General features: G+C 41.0%; 1 protein-coding gene across 2 annotated transcripts in view; it reads right to left on the reverse strand.

Moving 5' to 3' along the window:
- Positions 1-5841: 5841 nt before the first annotated feature.
- The window catches only part of zmat1 (zinc finger matrin-type 1), a 30736-nt gene continuing 16706 nt past the window's right edge, over positions 5842-19871 (reverse strand). The window contains exons 5-7 of one of the 2 annotated variants that reach the window (XM_039016358.1): positions 8003-8272; positions 7699-7789; positions 5842-7550 (exon numbers count right to left, since the gene is read on the reverse strand). In XM_039016358.1, coding sequence (XP_038872286.1) covers positions 6539-7550; positions 7699-7789; positions 8003-8272 — 1373 coding nt within the window. In that variant the 3' untranslated portion in view covers positions 5842-6538. The remainder of the gene's footprint in view (positions 7551-7698; positions 7790-8002; positions 8273-19871) is intronic. The other variant, XM_039016359.1, reaches the window with a different exon arrangement.

The raw sequence follows: 19871 nt of genomic DNA on the forward strand, positions 1-19871 counted from the left end.
CAATTAACTCTGCAAATCTTCCAACTATTTACTTTTTTCACAACTGCTACCAGTTTGATGCCAAAACATTTACAACAAATACATATTGACATAGTCGAGGACAGGTCAGGTCACGTTAAGGGAGAAGAAAAGTTTATTACCCGTATCACTTAGTTTCCTGCCTAGCAATAAAGATACAACGTTTATGTCACGATCGTCGTAACGTGGAAGAGAGGAGGACCAAGGCGCAGCGTGATAACAATACATCTTCTTTATTTGAAGACGAAAACGAAACGAACACTATACAAACTAAACAAAACAACAAACGACCGTGAAGCTATAAAACGAAAGTGCAGACACAAGCAACTAACGTAAAGATATAGACAATCACCCACGACCTACCTAATGAATATGGCTGCCTAAATATGGTTCCCAATCAGAGACAACGATAGACAGCTGTCTCTAATTGAGAACCAATCTAGGCAACCATAAACACACATACACCTAGACTGAACACTGCCCCATAAACATACAAAAACCCCTAGACAATACAAAACACATACATCCCCCATGTCACACCCTGACCTAACTAAAATAACAAAGAAAACAAAGATAACTAAGGCCAGGGCGTGACAGTTTAGCAAGAAGGAGGAGACTCCACCCAAAGTGGGGTACATACAGTTGAAGTCGGAATTTTACATACACTTAGGTTGGTGTCATTAAAACTCGTTTTTCAACCACTCCACAAATTTCTTGATAACAAACTATAGTTTTGGTAAGTCAGTTAGGACATCTACTTTGTGCATGACACAAGTCATTTTTCCAACAATTGTTTACAGGCAGATTATTTAACTTATAATTCACTGTATCACAATTCCAGTGGGTCAGAAGTTTACATACACTAAGTTGACTGTGCCTTTAAACAGCTTGGAAAATTCCAGAAAAGTATGTCATGGCTTTAGCTAATTTACATAATTTGAGTCAATTGGAGGTGTTCCTGTGAATGTATTTCAATGCCTACCTTCAAACTCCGTGCCTCTTTGCTTGACAACATGGGAAAATCAAAAGAAATCAGCCAAGACCTCAGAAAAAAATTGTAGACCTCCACAAGTCTGGTTCATCCTTGGGAGCAATTTCCAAACGCCTGAAGGTACCACGTTCATCTGTACAAACAATAGTACACAAGTATAAACAACATGGGACTACGCAGCCTGCATACCGCCCAGGAAGGAGACGCGTTCTGTCTCCTAGAGATGAACATACTTTGGTGCGAAAAGTGCAAATCAATCCCAGAACAACAGCAAAGGACCTTGTGAAGATGCTGGAGGAAACAGGTACAAAAGTATCTATATCCACAGTAAAACGAGTCCTATATCGACATAACCTGAAAGGCCGCTCAGCAAGGAAGAAGCCACTGCTCCAAAACAGCCATAAAGAAGCCAGTCTATGGTTTGCAACTGCACATGGGGACAAAGATCGTAGTTTTTGGAGAAATGTCCTCTGGTCTGATGAAACAAAAATAGAACTGTTTGGCCATAATGACCATTGTAATTGTTTGGAGGAAAAAGGGGGAGGCTTGCAAGCTGAAGTACACCATCCCAACCGTGAAGCACGGGGGTGGCAGCAGGAGGGACTGGTGCACTTCACAAAATAGATGGCATCATGAGGCGGGAATATTATGTGGATATATTGAAGCAACATCTCAAGACGTCAGTCAGGAAGTTAAAGCTTGGTCGCAAATGGGTCTTCCAAATGGACAATGACCCCAAGCATAATTCCAAAGTTGTGGCAAAATGGCTAAAGGACAACAAAGTCAAGGTATTGGAGTGGCCATCACAAAGCCCTGACCTCAATCCCATAGAACATTTTTGGGCAGAACTGAAAAAGCGTGTGCGAGCAAGGAGGCCTACAAACCTGACTAGGTTACACCAGCTCTGTCAGGAGGAATGGACCAAAATTCACCCAACTTATTGTGGGAAGCTTGCGGAAGGCTACCTGAAACGTTTGACCCATTAAATTGTTTAACGGCAATGCTACCAAATACTAATTGAGTGTATGTAAACTTCTGACCCACTGGGAATGTGATGAAATAAATAAAAGCTGAAATAAATAATTCTCTCTACTATTATTCTGACATTTCACATTCTTAAAATAAAGTGGTGATCCTAACTGACCTAAAACAGGGAATTTAGTTTAAATGTATTTGGCTAAGGTGTATGTAAACTTCCGACTTCAACTGTATACCACAACTATTATAAACATATTTTTGTCTAATGCAGCTGTTTTGACCCTCTGGGAAAAATAAACTTGGTTTGAGCTTTCATAGTGTCTGTTGAGTTTTTACTCTGAGAATTAGAACCTAAGAGTCGGCACTGCGAGCAGGGTTCACCACGATTTTCAGTCGAACTAGAGATTCCAAATCAGTAAAACAGGAGATGGCATCAGAAATAAGGTTGTGTCATGACTGGCCTGTTCGGGTCAGGTTACTGTGGACCACAATCGTACAGAGAGATCTCTCACACCCGCCAGAGGGGAGGAGATCGAGAGGTATGGAGATGTTTTTTTTTATGACACCTCACGCCCATTGTAAATCTTAAGGCAGCAGACAAAATTCCTTTGTCCTCTCACTATGGAGAACCGGCCTCAGAACATTAACATGCAATAAATGGACTTTGGGACAATAGGTTTCGTCAGCCACAATGGTGGTAATGACAATAGATGGAATATGAAAATGTATGTCATTTTTGTTATGTTATTAAAAGTTAAAGGATGACGTTATAACAAAAACATTGTAACTTTAAGAGTTTTCCTAATATGTGCCCGATGTTTGCATATTGTACGTTGTGTGGAAAATGTCCAGACCAAATTTTTTTTTTTGTAAAGATGAAATGTGAAGTTAGTTGTCTAAATTGGATATGAGTAAAATCCAGACCTTGCCTCGTAACTTAGTACGCCCAGAGAATTGCCATAAAGGCGGAAATGCCCATTTCTGACCCGAGGGTATAAAACATGTGAGTTATGAATTAACATACCAGAATAAGTGACCCTGAGCTGCAGCCAAGGTCTGAGTGGTCAGCAAACCCAAAACGGAACACGATGTTGAAGAAGACAAAGGAACCTTTTAATAACCTATGCTACGGACGAGTAGCTGTATCTAAAGGGGGTGAATTCAAGCAGGACCACCTGGTCACCGCTCTCCAAGGAATCGTGTGTCTACACTGTTTCCCTTCCCACGCTGGAACCATCCACACGGCTGATTAGCCCTCCTCCGAAGACCCCTTGTTAGAGCAAGGGTGAGGAACCAGACCACTAAGAGAAAGGACACTGACATTGTGAGGAGAAACAGAGAGTTACACCTGGTAACCGAAGACGGACCGTCATCAGAGAAGTCGGAATCCGGTCCACGCAGAGACAACCCATCGGAGACATTCAACACGTAATTACATCATTATATTCTGACCCATATGAGGGGCAGTTCAGGGCAAGGTTAGTTTTTTTTTTCTCTCTCTCTCTCTTTTGAAATCCCCATTTTGTGTAACGTGTCATATTGTGTTGGCCCGCTAGGGACCTGTTTTATCGTACTAAGTTCTAATCAATAGCCTAGACTGTGTGTTTGTGTATGTGTATCTTATATTACCATTTAAGCTTGTTAGCAAATAAATAATCAACTCAATTGGTGTGGTTCGTACATATTTGGTGAGACACGGGTTTGTGCGGATTCCCGGATTATGCGACTGTTCAGAATGAGACTGTAGAGGAAATTAATTAATTAACGACTGGTGTAAAATCGATATTCTTCGAGTTAATTTGGGAAATAGAAACTCAATAAAGCTAAAACTTTCCCATGGTGCCCCAGGTTAATTAGTTAACAGTTGCCTGATTCATTTAATCACGTAATTATGAACCGTTAATCATTCGTCGAGCAGCAGTCCTCATATTAATCAATACAACGTCACAACAGTAGGCACAGTTCCTACACCTGTTATCACTAGTTCTGACATCTTGGGGAGATGAGAGTCGAAGTCTGAACCAATTAAAAGATACGGACCTAGAAAGCCTGAGCTTATTCAGTAGTCCCATTGTATTACGACCGGTCGTAGCTTTGTGGTATATGGGAAGTCCCGGAAGGTAAACCCGAACAGGTTGGTACCTGTAGAGGGTAAGTCCTAGCGAGTAAATCCCATTGTAGGTTGGTTCCTGCTAGTACCATAAAGTATAGGGTAAGTCCCGGAAGGTAAACCCAAACAGGTTGGTACCTGTAGAGGGTAAGTCCTATCGGGTAAATCCCATTGTAGGTTGGTTCCTGCTAGTACCATAAAGTATAGGGTAAGTCCCGGAAGGTAAACCCAAACAGGTTGGTACCTGTAGAAGGTAAGTTCTAGGGGGTGGTAGGTTGGTTCCTGCTAGTACTATAAAGTATATGGTAAGTCCCGGAATGTAAGCTCGAGCAGGCTGGTACCTGCAGAGGGTAAGTCCTAGGGGGTAGATCCCCAGGGGGTTGGTTCCTGTGAGTACTATAGGAAACAGGGTGAGTCCTGGAAGGTAAGCCCGAGCTAGCGGGTACCTGCAAAGGGTAAGTCCTAGGGGGTAGATCCCCAGGGGGTTGGTTCCTGTGAGTACTATAGGAAACAGGGTGAGTCCTGGAAGGTAAGCCCGAGCTAGCTGGTACCTGCAAAGGGTAAGTCCTAGGGGGTAGATCCCCAGGGGGTTGGTTCCTGTGAGTACTATAGGAAACAGGGTGAGTCCTGGAAGGTAAGCCCGAGCTAGCTGGTACCTGCAAAGGGTAAGTCCTAGGGGGTAGATCCCCAGGGGGTTGGTTCCTGTGAGTACTATAGGAAACAGGGTGAGTCCTGGAAGGTAAGCCCGAGCTAGCTGGTACCTGCAAAGGGTAAGTCCTAGGGGGTAGATCCCCAGGGGGTTGGTTCCTGTGAGTACTATAGGAAACAGGGTGAGTCCTGGAAGGTAAGCCCGAGCTAGCTGGTACCTGCAGAGGGTAAGTCCTAGGGGGTAAGAACCAGGGTGGGGTTGGTTCTCTGCTAAACCTGAAACGAGAGGGTGAAAGTCTCAGCCGCAGTGACCATGCTCAGCCGTGTACTGGTGAGAGAAATGGACCAGACAGGTTTGGATAGGTTTGGATTTCTGAACTTTAAATGTTATTAATCATTAGTTGTAACAGAGACCTGAGGGGTGCCATAGCCGAGGGGCTACACCAGAGGTTAATGGTTATCTGTAGGAAGAAGGTATATGGGGGGTGCAATTAAACTTGGAATGTACTGAGTGTAAGGAAAGCGATCACGTGGCAGGCATTGATATGGGGGGAGAGAGACATGGATTAGTGATGAAGGGGGTCGAGGACAGGTCAGGTCACGTTAAGGGAGAAGAAAAGTTTATTACCCGTATCACTTAGTTTTCTGCCTAGCAATAAAGATACAATGTTTAGTGAGGAGACTCCACCCAAAGTGGGGTACATATACCACCACTATTGTAAACATGTTTTTGTCTAATGTAGCTGTATTGACCCTCTGGGAAGATTAAGCTTTCATAGTGTCTGTTAGGTTCTAATTCTCAGAGTAAAAACTCAACCGTATTAACTAAGTTGATGGTTTATATGTAGGATAATGTTTTAATGGTTTGTCAGTCTATTTTTAAATCTTATTTAATTATTTCATATATTTGACATGTGTTAAGGCCACACAGAGGGCCAGAGATGATTACAGACACCTGTGATAATCTGAAGATCCAAAATGGGCCACTGATGTTTTGTGACAGATTACATAAAACCCTTGAAAGATACAGTACCAAAACTATGGTATTTAACTGGTAAACTTAAAATGTTTCTAGTAATATACCCTCCCTTTGTAACCCTATATAAAACACAGGAAATCACATTTTTGACTGCACTGGGCCTTTAATGTCATTGCAACATCATATTATTTTGCGCCGTTAAGTGAGCTATGATACTTCAAAATGGATGTGCAATAGAGTTGCGTGTCGAGGTTGCCGACAACATGACATATTCCTTGTACGCCCATCATCTCGCTGTCAGAAGCACGTTATAGCAGACGTAATAAACAGTCATGGCAGCTGATGTGAATAAACTATATTACATTCATGACACAAACCCGTATTTTACACTAAGCATATGGCTAGCCAGCTAGCATTACTACACTACTGCTTGTGTCATGACTGTGTAAAGTCAGTCGTCGTAAGCCAATGTTGTTGTCGACGTCTGTAATGTCCGGCGTGACAGCTGTAAAACTTGGAACATACTTAACGCGTTAAGACGTCTAGTGACATCATCAAGAGCTGACAGTTGGTGAACATAAAAAAAACAAGAACATGGGAGCTTGTTTGCTGCAAATTGTGATGCCAAATGGATCGGTAACATTTCTTCATGCGAGCCTACTTTGCTTAACAAAGTTTGGGAAGCACGTAGAACTTGGTTGCTTTTGTTCATGTTCACCAACTGTATTCTTTTTATCATGTCACTAGACATATTTGCATTAAGTATGTTCCTGGCTTTAGCCTTCAGATGGTGGGTTCCAGGAGGGTCTCTGCATCACAAGCCTATGATGGACTCATCCCATAGCTTTTCCTCCTCTGTCCTGGTATCCACTTTCTCCTTGGTCTTCTTCTTGTCTTTCCTGTGTTTGGCCTTGGTCTCCTTGGCCTGCTCCCTCTCTTCCATCTCTTCCTGAATCTCAGCCTGAATATGCACCTCCTTCTCCTCTCCTCCTCCCACCCTTTCCTCTGTACACTCTTCTTTCTCCTCCTTCCTTCCTTCTTTTTCTTCATCCTCTTCCCGGCGTTTCTTGACCCTGTGTCCCTCCCTGTGACTCCTGCTACTATAGTGCAGTCTTTTTCTCTTCCTCTTCCTCTCTTCCTCGGCTTCTTCGTCATGCTCTCTTCCTCTTCTCCCTTCTGTGTCGTCATCTCTTAGACTCTTCCCTCTCCTCCTCCTCTTCCTCTCCTCCGAGTCCTCCTCTCTCGCCCTCCTCCCTCTCTCCTTCCTCATCTTCCTCTTCCTCCTCTTCCTCTCTCTGTGCCTGTAGTCACTGTCACTGCTGTCACTGCTGTCACTGCTGCTGCTGTAGGAAGAGGAGGAGCTTGTGTAGGAAGAGGAGGAGCTTGAACATTCCTTGCCCCTCCCCCTGGCTTTAGGCCAGCCAATAAAGCCTGCCGGAGCAGATCCTGGGGGGAAGGGCTGAGGGAAAGTGTGGCCCCAGGCTGTTTGCTCATAGGTGCCTCCCTTGAACCCAAAGTGAGTGGGAGGAGCCTGATAGGGCGGGCACCAAAGGGGAGGAGGATAAAAGGCAGCAGCAGGATGCAGAGGAAGAGAGGTGAGAGGAAGAGAAGGGCGGGAAGAAGGAGGAAGGCCCAAGGTGATTTTATTTTGGCCGTCAACCTTGCCGAGGTTCGCTTCTTCCTCCTCCTCTTCCCCGGTAGCCCCGAAGCTGGTTTTTGGGGCTATACCGCGGGCCTTCTGCACGTAGATGTAGTCGGCCAATTCATCTGCGAACGAATCATACACCTTCTTCTGAGACTTGCATAGGTCAACAACCTTCTTCTCTCTGATGGGACACAGGGTGAGAGCCAAAGGGTTACATACTTTGACATAGTGCAGAGCTGGGAACTTAGTGAAAATGATCTGTTTTGGGGAAACAAAGTGTGTTCTTCATGAAATGTATGAGGTCAAAATGAATGTGGCTGTCCTCTTACTTGATCTGGTGCTTGTTTCCTTGCATGTGAGCATGGTACATCTCCACAGAGTCAAGCTTAATGTTACACACCGGACATGTGAAGGAGTTGGCTGAAAACAGAGGAATAGTGGACAGAATATTATAATTACTCCTCAGAGGAGACAGAAACCTTGTTTTTGCATTTTGGGAGAAGATGGAGCTATTTGAGGGATTAAAAGCCTTGGCCAATTGCTTCCTTTCCTCTCCAGGCATGCTTTCCTTTCCACCCATTTCACTGACCGGTCTATGACCACAGATAGACAGACAGTGTAGGGCATGGGTACCTTGTGCAGGGTCCTCTCCCAGGTCTTTGAGCAGCTGCTGGCGGGAGTGGTTCCTATGGTGCTTGCGGCCGGCGTAGTGCTGCTGGGCCATGTGGGGGTTGTTGAAGGAGGCGGCACACAGGCGGCAGTGCTTGTTAGGGTCACTCAGGTCCACAGTCTCTGAGGTGTTCTGGGGTCCCTTCCCCCCCTCCTCGACCATTCCCTGGTCAATGCCAGAGGCCTGTAGTGGGCCTGGTATGGCCAACCCGGGGCCCCTTTGAGGGAGAGTGTCTGATAGCGAAAGAGAGATGTGTGGGTTCAGTTTTAACCACTGACTATAATAGTATTAGATTACTTGTACTAACCTGCCTATTAGGCAGCGTGAAATAAACTTTAACACAATGAACACACTACAGTCATATAAGCAGTACATACCTGTCAATTAGAGTGATTTAGGCTGTCTATTAGACAGAACTTACAAGTCTATTAAACAGTGTGATATAGGCAGTACTTACCTGTCTATTAAACAGTGTGATATAGGCAGTACTTACCTGTCTATTAAACAGTGTGATATAGGCAGTACTTACCTGCCTATTAGACAGCGTGATATAGGCAGTACTTACCTGTCTATTAGACAGAGTGATATAGGCAGTACTTACCTGTCTATTAGATAGAACTTACCATTCTATTAAACAGTGTGATATAGGCAGAATTTACCTGTCTATTAGACAGAGTGATATAGGCAAAACGTACCTGTCTATTAGACAGTGTGATATAGGCTGTAATTACCATTCTATTAGACAGTGTGATATAGGCTATACTAACCTGTCTATTAGACAGTGTGATATAGACAGTACTAACCTGTCTATTAGACAGTGTGATATAGGCTGTAATTACCTGTCTATTAGACAGTGTGATACAGGCAGTACTAACCTGTCTATTAGACAGTGTGATATAGGCTGTACTAACCTGTCTATTAGACAGTGTGATATAGGCTGTACTAACCTGTCTATTAGACAGTGTGATATAGGCTGTACTAACCATTCTATTAGACAGTGTGATACAGGCTATACTAACCTGTCTATTAGACAGTGTGATATAGGCAGTACTAACCTGTCTATTAGACAGAGGGAAATAGGCAGTACTAACCTGTCTATTAGACAGAGTGATATAGGCAGTACTAACCTGTCTATTAGACAGTGTGATTAGGCAGTACTAACCTGTCTATTAGACAGTATGATATAGGCTATACTAACCTGTCTATTAGACAGTGTGATATAGGCTGTACCAACCTGTCTATTAGACAGTGTGATATAGGCAGTACTAACCTGTCTATTAGACAGTGTGATAGGCTGTACTAACCTGTCTATTAGACAGAGTGATATAGGTTGTACTAACCTGTCTATTACAGTGTGATATAGGCTGCACTAACCTGTCTATTACAGTGTGATATAGGCTGTACTAACCTGTCTATTAGACAGAGTGATATAGGCAGTACTAACCTGTCTATTACAGTGTGATATAGGCAGTACTAACCTGTCTATTAGACAGTGTGATATAGGCTGTACTAACCTGTCTATCAGACAGTGATATAGGCAGTACTAACCTGTCTATTAGACAGAGTGATATAGGCAGTACTAACCTGTCTATTAGACAGTGTGATTAGGCAGTACTAACCTGTCTATTAGACAGTATGATATAGGCTATACTAACCTGTCTATTAGACAGTGTGATATAGGCTGCACTAACCTGTCTATTAGACAGTGTGATATAGGCTGTACTAACCTGTCTATTAGACAGAGTGATATAGGCAGTACTAACCTGTCTATTACAGTGTGATATAGGCAGTACTTACCTGCCTATTAGACAGCGTGATATAGGCAGTACTTACCTGTCTATTAGACAGAGTGATATAGGCAGTACTTACCTGTCTATTAGATAGAACTTACCATTCTATTAAACAGTGTGATATAGGCAGAATTTACCTGTCTATTAGACAGAGTGATATAGGCAAAACGTACCTGTCTATTAGACAGTGTGATATAGGCTGTAATTACCATTCTATTAGACAGTGTGATATAGGCTATACTAACCTGTCTATTAGACAGTGTGATATAGACAGTACTAACCTGTCTATTAGACAGTGTGATATAGGCTGTAATTACCTGTCTATTAGACAGTGTGATACAGGCAGTACTAACCTGTCTATTAGACAGTGTGATATAGGCTGTACTAACCTGTCTATTAGACAGAGTGATATAGGTTGTACTAACCTGTCTATTACAGTGTGATATAGGCAGTACTAACCTGTCTATTAGACAGTGTGATATAGGCTGTACTAACCTGTCTATCAGACAGTGATATAGGCAGTACTAACCTGTCTATTAGACAGAGTGATATAGGCAGTACTAACCTGTCTATTAGACAGTGTGATTAGGCAGTACTAACCTGTCTATTAGACAGTATGATATAGGCTATACTAACCTGTCTATTAGACAGTGTGATATAGGCTGCACTAACCTGTCTATTAGACAGTGTGATATAGGCTGTACTAACCTGTCTATTAGACAGAGTGATATAGGCTGTACTAACCTGTCTATTACAGTGTGATATAGGCAGTACTAACCTGTCTATTAGACAGTGTGATATAGGCTGTACTAACCTGTCTATCAGACAGTGATATAGGCAGTACTAACCTGTCTATTAGACAGAGTGATATAGGCAGTACTAACCTGTCTATTAGACAGTGTGATTAGGCAGTACTAACCTGTCTATTAGACAGTATGATATAGGCTATACTAACCTGTCTATTAGACAGTGTGATATAGGCTGTACTAACCTTTCTATTAGACAGTGTGATATAGGCAGTACTAACCTGTCTATTAGACAGTGTGATTAGGCAGTACTAACCTGTCTATTAGACAGTGTGATATAGGCTGTACTAACCTTTCTATTAGACAGTGTGATATAGGCAGTACTAACCTTTCTATTAGACAGTGTGATATAGGCTGTACTAACCTGTCTATTAGACAGAGTGATATAGGCTGTACTAACCTGTCTATTACAGTGTGATATAGGCTGTAATTACCTGTCTATTAGACAGTGTGATACAGGCAGTACTAACCTGTCTATTAGACAGTGTGATATAGGCTGTACTAACCTGTCTATTAGACAGTGTGATATAGGCTGTACTAGACCGTCTATTAGACAGTGTGATATAGGCTGTACTAACCATTCTATTAGACAGTGTGATACAGGCTATACTAACCTGTCTATAAGACAGTGTGATATAGGCTATACTAACCTGTCTATAAGACAGTGTGATATAGGCAGTACTAACCTGTCTATTAGACAGTGTGATATAGGCTGTACTAACAGGTCTATAATACAGTGTGATATAGGCAGTACTAACCTGTCTATAAGACAGTGTGATATAGGCAGTACTAACCTGTCTATTAGACAGAGGGAAATAGGCAGTACTAACCTGTCTATTAGACAGTGTGATATAGGCAGTACTAACCTGTCTATTAGACAGAGGGAAATAGGCAGTACTAACCTGTCTATTAGACAGAGTGATACAGGCAGTACTAACCTGTCTATTAGACAGTATAATATAGGCTATACTAACCTGTCTATTAGACAGTGTGATATAGGCTGTACTAACCTGTCTATTAGACAGTGTGATATAGGCTGTACTAACCTGTCTATTAGACAGTGATATAGGCAGTACTAACCTGTCTATTAGACAGAGTGATATAGGCAGTACTAACCTGTCTATTAGACAGTGTGATTAGGCAGTACTAACCTGTCTATTAGACAGTATGATATAGGCTATACTAACCTGTCTATTAGACAGTGTGATATAGGCTGCACTAACCTGTCTATTAGACAGTGTGATATAGGCTGTACTAACCTGTCTATTAGACAGAGTGATATAGGCTGTACTAACCTGTCTATTACAGTGTGATATAGGCAGTACTAACCTGTCTATTAGACAGTGTGATATAGGCTGTACTAACCTGTCTATCAGACAGTGATATAGGCAGTACTAACCTGTCTATTAGACAGAGTGATATAGGCAGTACTAACCTGTCTATTAGACAGTGTGATTAGGCAGTACTAACCTGTCTATTAGACAGTATGATATAGGCTATACTAACCTGTCTATTAGACAGTGTGATATAGGCTGTACTAACCTGTCTATTAGACAGTGTGATATAGGCAGTACTAACCTTTCTATTAGACAGTGTGATATAGGCTGCACTAACCTGTCTATTAGACAGTGTGATAGGCTGTAATAACCTGTCTATTAGACAGTGTGATTAGGCAGTACTAACCTGTCTATTAGACAGTATGATATAGGCTATACTAACCTGTCTATTAGACAGTGTGATATAGGCTGCACTAACCTGTCTATTAGACAGTGTGATATAGGCTGTACTAACCTGTCTATTAGACAGAGTGATATAGGCTGTACTAACCTGTCTATTACAGTGTGATATAGGCAGTACTAACCTGTCTATTAGACAGTGTGATATAGGCTGTACTAACCTGTCTATCAGACAGTGATATAGGCAGTACTAACCTGTCTATTAGACAGAGTGATATAGGCAGTACTAACCTGTCTATTAGACAGTGTGATTAGGCAGTACTAACCTGTCTATTAGACAGTATGATATAGGCTATACTAACCTGTCTATTAGACAGTGTGATATAGGCTGTACTAACCTTTCTATTAGACAGTGTGATATAGGCAGTACTAACCTGTCTATTAGACAGTGTGATTAGGCAGTACTAACCTGTCTATTAGACAGTGTGATATAGGCTGTACTAACCTTTCTATTAGACAGTGTGATATAGGCAGTACTAACCTTTCTATTAGACAGTGTGATATAGGCTGTACTAACCTGTCTATTAGACAGAGTGATATAGGCTGTACTAACCTGTCTATTACAGTGTGATATAGGCTGTAATTACCTGTCTATTAGACAGTGTGATACAGGCAGTACTAACCTGTCTATTAGACAGTGTGATATTAGGCTGTACTAACCTGTCTATTAGACAGTGTGATATAGGCTGTACTAGACCGTCTATTAGACAGTGTGATATAGGCTGTACTAACCATTCTATTAGACAGTGTGATACAGGCTATACTAACCTGTCTATAAGACAGTGTGATATAGGCTATACTAACCTGTCTATAAGACAGTGTGATATAGGCAGTACTAACCTGTCTATTAGACAGTGTGATATAGGCTGTACTAACAGGTCTATAATACAGTGTGATATAGGCAGTACTAACCTGTCTATAAGACAGTGTGATATAGGCAGTACTAACCTGTCTATTAGACAGAGGGAAATAGGCAGTACTAACCTGTCTATTAGACAGTGTGATATAGGCAGTACTAACCTGTCTATTAGACAGAGGGAAATAGGCAGTACTAACCTGTCTATTAGACAGAGTGATACAGGCAGTACTAACCTGTCTATTAGACAGTATAATATAGGCTATACTAACCTGTCTATTAGACAGTGTGATATAGGCTGTACTAACCTGTCTATTAGACAGTGTGATATAGGCTGTACTAACCTGTCTATTAGACAGTGATATAGGCAGTACTAACCTGTCTATTAGACAGAGTGATATAGGCAGTACTAACCTGTCTATTAGACAGTGTGATTAGGCAGTACTAACCTGTCTATTAGACAGTATGATATAGGCTATACTAACCTGTCTATTAGACAGTGTGATATAGGCTGCACTAACCTGTCTATTAGACAGTGTGATATAGGCTGTACTAACCTGTCTATTAGACAGAGTGATATAGGCTGTACTAACCTGTCTATTACAGTGTGATATAGGCAGTACTAACCTGTCTATTAGACAGTGTGATATAGGCTGTACTAACCTGTCTATCAGACAGTGATATAGGCAGTACTAACCTGTCTATTAGACAGAGTGATATAGGCAGTACTAACCTGTCTATTAGACAGTGTGATTAGGCAGTACTAACCTGTCTATTAGACAGTATGATATAGGCTATACTAACCTGTCTATTAGACAGTGTGATATAGGCTGTACTAACCTTTCTATTAGACAGTGTGATATAGGCAGTACTAACCTTTCTATTAGACAGTGTGATATAGGCTGCACTAACCTGTCTATTAGACAGTGTGATAGGCTGTAATAACCTGTCTATTAGACAGTGTGATTAGGCAGTACTAACCTGTCTATTAGACAGTATGATATAGGCTATACTAACCTGTCTATTAGACAGTGTGATATAGGCTGCACTAACCTGTCTATTAGACAGTGTGATATAGGCTGTACTAACCTGTCTATTAGACAGAGTGATATAGGCAGTACTAACCTGTCTATTACAGTGTGATATAGGCAGTACTTACCTGCCTATTAGACAGCGTGATATAGGCAGTACTTACCTGTCTATTAGACAGAGTGATATAGGCAGTACTTACCTGTCTATTAGATAGAACTTACCATTCTATTAAACAGTGTGATATAGGCAGAATTTACCTGTCTATTAGACAGAGTGATATAGGCAAAACGTACCTGTCTATTAGACAGTGTGATATAGGCTGTAATTACCATTCTATTAGACAGTGTGATATAGGCTATACTAACCTGTCTATTAGACAGTGTGATATAGACAGTACTAACCTGTCTATTAGACAGTGTGATATAGGCTGTAATTACCTGTCTATTAGACAGTGTGATACAGGCAGTACTAACCTGTCTATTAGACAGTGTGATATAGGCTGTACTAACCTGTCTATTAGACAGAGTGATATAGGTTGTACTAACCTGTCTATTACAGTGTGATATAGGCAGTACTAACCTGTCTATTAGACAGTGTGATATAGGCTGTACTAACCTGTCTATCAGACAGTGATATAGGCAGTACTAACCTGTCTATTAGACAGAGTGATATAGGCAGTACTAACCTGTCTATTAGACAGTGTGATTAGGCAGTACTAACCTGTCTATTAGACAGTATGATATAGGCTATACTAACCTGTCTATTAGACAGTGTGATATAGGCTGCACTAACCTGTCTATTAGACAGTGTGATATAGGCTGTACTAACCTGTCTATTAGACAGAGTGATATAGGCTGTACTAACCTGTCTATTACAGTGTGATATAGGCAGTACTAACCTGCCTATTAGACAGTGTGATATAGGCTGTACTAACCTGTCTATCAGACAGTGATATAGGCAGTACTAACCTGTCTATTAGACAGAGTGATATAGGCAGTACTAACCTGTCTATTAGACAGTGTGATTAGGCAGTACTAACCTGTCTATTAGACAGTATGATATAGGCTATACTAACCTGTCTATTAGACAGTGTGATATAGGCTGTACTAACCTTTCTATTAGACAGTGTGATATAGGCAGTACTAACCTGTCTATTAGACAGTGTGATTAGGCAGTACTAACCTGTCTATTAGACAGTGTGATATAGGCTGTACTAACCTTTCTATTAGACAGTGTGATATAGGCAGTACTAACCTTTCTATTAGACAGTGTGATATAGGCTGTACTAACCTGTCTATTAGACAGAGTGATATAGGCTGTACTAACCTGTCTATTACAGTGTGATATAGGCTGTAATTACCTGTCTATTAGACAGTGTGATACAGGCAGTACTAACCTGTCTATTAGACAGTGTGATATAGGCTGTACTAACCTGTCTATTAGACAGTGTGATATAGGCTGTACTAGACCGTCTATTAGACAGTGTGATATAGGCTGTACTAACCATTCTATTAGACAGTGTGATACAGGCTATACTAACCTGTCTATAAGACAGTGTGATATAGGCTATACTAACCTGTCTATAAGACAGTGTGATATAGGCAGTACTAACCTGTCTATTAGACAGTGTGATATAGGCTGTACTAACAGGTCTATAAGACAGTGTGATATAGGCAGTACTAACCTGTCTATTAGACAGAGGGAAATAGGCAGTACTAACCTGTCTATTAGACAGAGTGATACAGGCAGTACTAACCTGTCTATTAGACAGTATGATATAGGCTATACTAACCTGTCTATTAGACAGTGTGATATAGGCTGTACTAACCTGTCTATTAGACAGTGTGATATAGGCTGTACTAACCTGTCTATTAGACAGTGATATAGGCAGTACTAACCTGTCTATTAGACAGAGTGATATAGGCAGTACTAACCTGTCTATTAGACAGTGTGATTAGGCAGTACTAACCTGTCTATTAGACAGTATGATATAGGCTATACTAACCTGTCTATTAGACAGTGTGATATAGGCTGCACTAACCTGTCTATTAGACAGTGTGATATAGGCTGTACTAACCTGTCTATTAGACAGAGTGATATAGGCTGTACTAACCTGTCTATTACAGTGTGATATAGGCAGTACTAACCTGTCTATTAGACAGTGTGATATAGGCTGTACTAACCTGTCTATCAGACAGTGATATAGGCAGTACTAACCTGTCTATTAGACAGAGTGATATAGGCAGTACTAACCTGTCTATTAGACAGTGTGATTAGGCAGTACTAACCTGTCTATTAGACAGTATGATATAGGCTATACTAACCTGTCTATTAGACAGTGTGATATAGGCTGTACTAACCTTTCTATTAGACAGTGTGATATAGGCAGTACTAACCTTTCTATTAGACAGTGTGATATAGGCTGCACTAACCTGTCTATTAGACAGTGTGATAGGCTGTAATAACCTGTCTATTAGACAGAGTGATATAGGCTGTACTAACCTGTCTATTACAGTGTGATATAGGCTGTACTAAGCTGTCTATTACAGTGTGATATAGGCTGTACTAACCTGTCTATTAGACAGTGTGATATAGGCAGTACTAACCTTTCTATTAGACAGTGTGATATAGGCTGTACTAACCTGTCTATTAGACAGTGTGATATAGGCTGTACTAACCTGTCTATTACAGTGTGATATAGGCTGTACTAACCTTTCTATTAGACAGTGTGATATAGGCAGTACTAACCTTTCTATTAGACAGTGTGATATAGGCTGCACTAACCTGTCTATTAGACAGTGTGACATAGGCTGCACTAACCTGTCTATTAGACAGTGTGATACAGGCAGTACTAACCTGTCTATTAGACAGAGTGCGATATAGGCTGTACTAACCTTTCTATTAGACAGTGTGATATAGGCTGCACTAACCTGTCTATTAGACAGTGTGATATAGGCTGCACTAACCTGTCTATTAGACAGTGTGATACAGGCAGTACTAACCTGTCTATTAGACAGAGTGCGATATAGGCTGTACTAACCGGTCTATAAGACAGTGTGATATAGGCAGTACTAACCTGTCTATTAGACAGAGGGAAATAGGCTGTACTAACCTGTCTATTAGACAGTGTGATATAGGCTGTACTAACCATTCTATTAGACAGTGTGATACAGGCTATACTAACCTGTCTATAAGACAGTGTGATATAGGCAGTACTAACCTGTCTATTAGACAGTGTGATATAGGCTGTACTAACCGGTCTATAAGACAGTGTGATATAAGCAGTACTAACCTGTCTATTAGACAGAGGGAAATAGGCAGTACTAACCTGTCTATTAGACAGTGTGATATAGGCTGTACTAACCTGTCTATCAGACAGTGATATAGGCAGTACTAACCTGTCTATTAGACAGAGTGATATAGGCAGTACTAACCTGTCTATTAGACAGTGTGATTAGGCAGTACTAACCTGTCTATTAGACAGTATGATATAGGCTATACTAACCTGTCTATTAGACAGTGTGATATAGGCTGTACTAACCTGTCTATTAGACAGTGTGATATAGGCAGTACTAACCTGTCTATTAGACAGTGTGATACAGGCAGTACTAACCTGTCTATTAGACAGTGTGATACAGGCAGTACTAACCTGTCTATTAGACAGTGTGATAGGCTGTACTAACCTTTCTATTAGACAGTGTGATACAGGCAGTACTAACCTGTCTATTAGACAGTGTGATATAGGCTATACTAACCTGTTTATTAGACAGTGTGATATAGGCTATAGTAACCTGTGTATAAGACAGTGTGATATAGGCTGTACTAACCTGTCTATTAGACAGTGTGATATAGGCTGTACTAACCTGTCTATTAGACAGTGTGACATAGGCTGCACTAACCTGTCTATTAGACAGTGTGATATAGGCTGTACTAGACCGTCTATTAGACAGTGTGATATAGGCTGTACTAACCATTCTATTAGACAGTGTGATACAGGCTATACTAACCTGTCTATAAGACAGTGTGATATAGGCTATACTAACCTGTCTATAAGACAGTGTGATATAGGCAGTACTAACCTGTCTATTAGACAGTGTGATATAGGCTGTACTAACCGGTCTATAAGACAGTGTGATATAGGCAGTACTAACCTGTCTATAAGACAGTGTGATATAGGCAGTACTAACCTGTCTATTAGACAGAGGGAAATAGGCAGTACTAACCTGTCTATTAGACAGTGTGATATAGGCAGTACTAACCTGTCTATTAGACAGAGGGAAATAGGCAGTACTAACCTGTCTATTAGACAGAGTGATATAGGCAGTACTAACCTGTCTATTAGACAGTATGATATAGGCTATACTAACCTGTCTATTAGACAGTGTGATATAGGCTGTACTAACCTGTCTATTAGACAGTGTGATATAGGCTGTACTAACCTGTCTATCAGACAGTGATATAGGCAGTACTAACCTGTCTATTAGACAGAGTGATATAGGCAGTACTAACCTGTCTATTAGACAGTATGATATAGGCTATACTAACCTGTCTATTAGACAGTGTGATATAGGCTGTACTAACCTGTCTATTAGACAGTGTGATATAGGCTGTACTAACCTGTCTATCAGACAGTGATATAGGCAGTACTAACCTGTCTATTAGACAGAGTGATATAGGCAGTACTAACCTGTCTATTAGACAGTGTGATTAGGCAGTACTAACCTGTCTATTAGACAGTATGATATAGGCTATACTAACCTGTCTATTAGACAGTGTGATATAGGCTGCACTAACCTGTCTATTAGACAGTGTGATATAGGCTGTACTAACCTGTCTATTAGACAGAGTGATATAGGCTGTACTAACCTGTCTATTACAGTGTGATATAGGCAGTACTAACCTGTCTATTAGACAGTGTGATATAGGCTGTACTAACCTGTCTATCAGACAGTGATATAGGCAGTACTAACCTGTCTATTAGACAGAGTGATATAGGCAGTACTAACCTGTCTATTAGACAGTGTGATTAGGCAGTACTAACCTGTCTATTAGACAGTATGATATAGGCTATACTAACCTGTCTATTAGACAGTGTGATATAGGCTGTACTAACCTTTCTATTAGACAGTGTGATATAGGCAGTACTAACCTTTCTATTAGACAGTGTGATATAGGCTGTACTAACCTGTCTATTAGACAGAGTGATATAGGCTGTACTAACCTGTCTATTACAGTGTGATATAGGCTGTACTAAGCTGTCTATTACAGTGTGATATAGGCTGTACTAACCTGTCTATTAGACAGTGTGATATAGGCAGTACTAACCTTTCTATTAGACAGTGTGATATAGGCTGTACTAACCTGTCTATTAGACAGTGTGATATAGGCTGTACTAACCTGTCTATTACAGTGTGATATAGGCTGTACTAACCTTTCTATTAGACAGTGTGATATAGGCAGTACTAACCTTTCTATTAGACAGTGTGATATAGGCTGCACTAACCTGTCTATTAGACAGTGTGACATAGGCTGCACTAACCTGTCTATTAGACAGAGTGATATAGGCAGTACTAACCTGTCTATTAGACAGTGTGATTAGGCAGTACTAACCT

The sequence above is a fragment of the Salvelinus namaycush genome, chromosome 20 (genome assembly GCF_016432855.1).
Source record: "Salvelinus namaycush isolate Seneca chromosome 20, SaNama_1.0, whole genome shotgun sequence".
In the NCBI taxonomy this organism is placed as follows: Eukaryota; Metazoa; Chordata; class Actinopteri; order Salmoniformes; family Salmonidae; genus Salvelinus; species Salvelinus namaycush.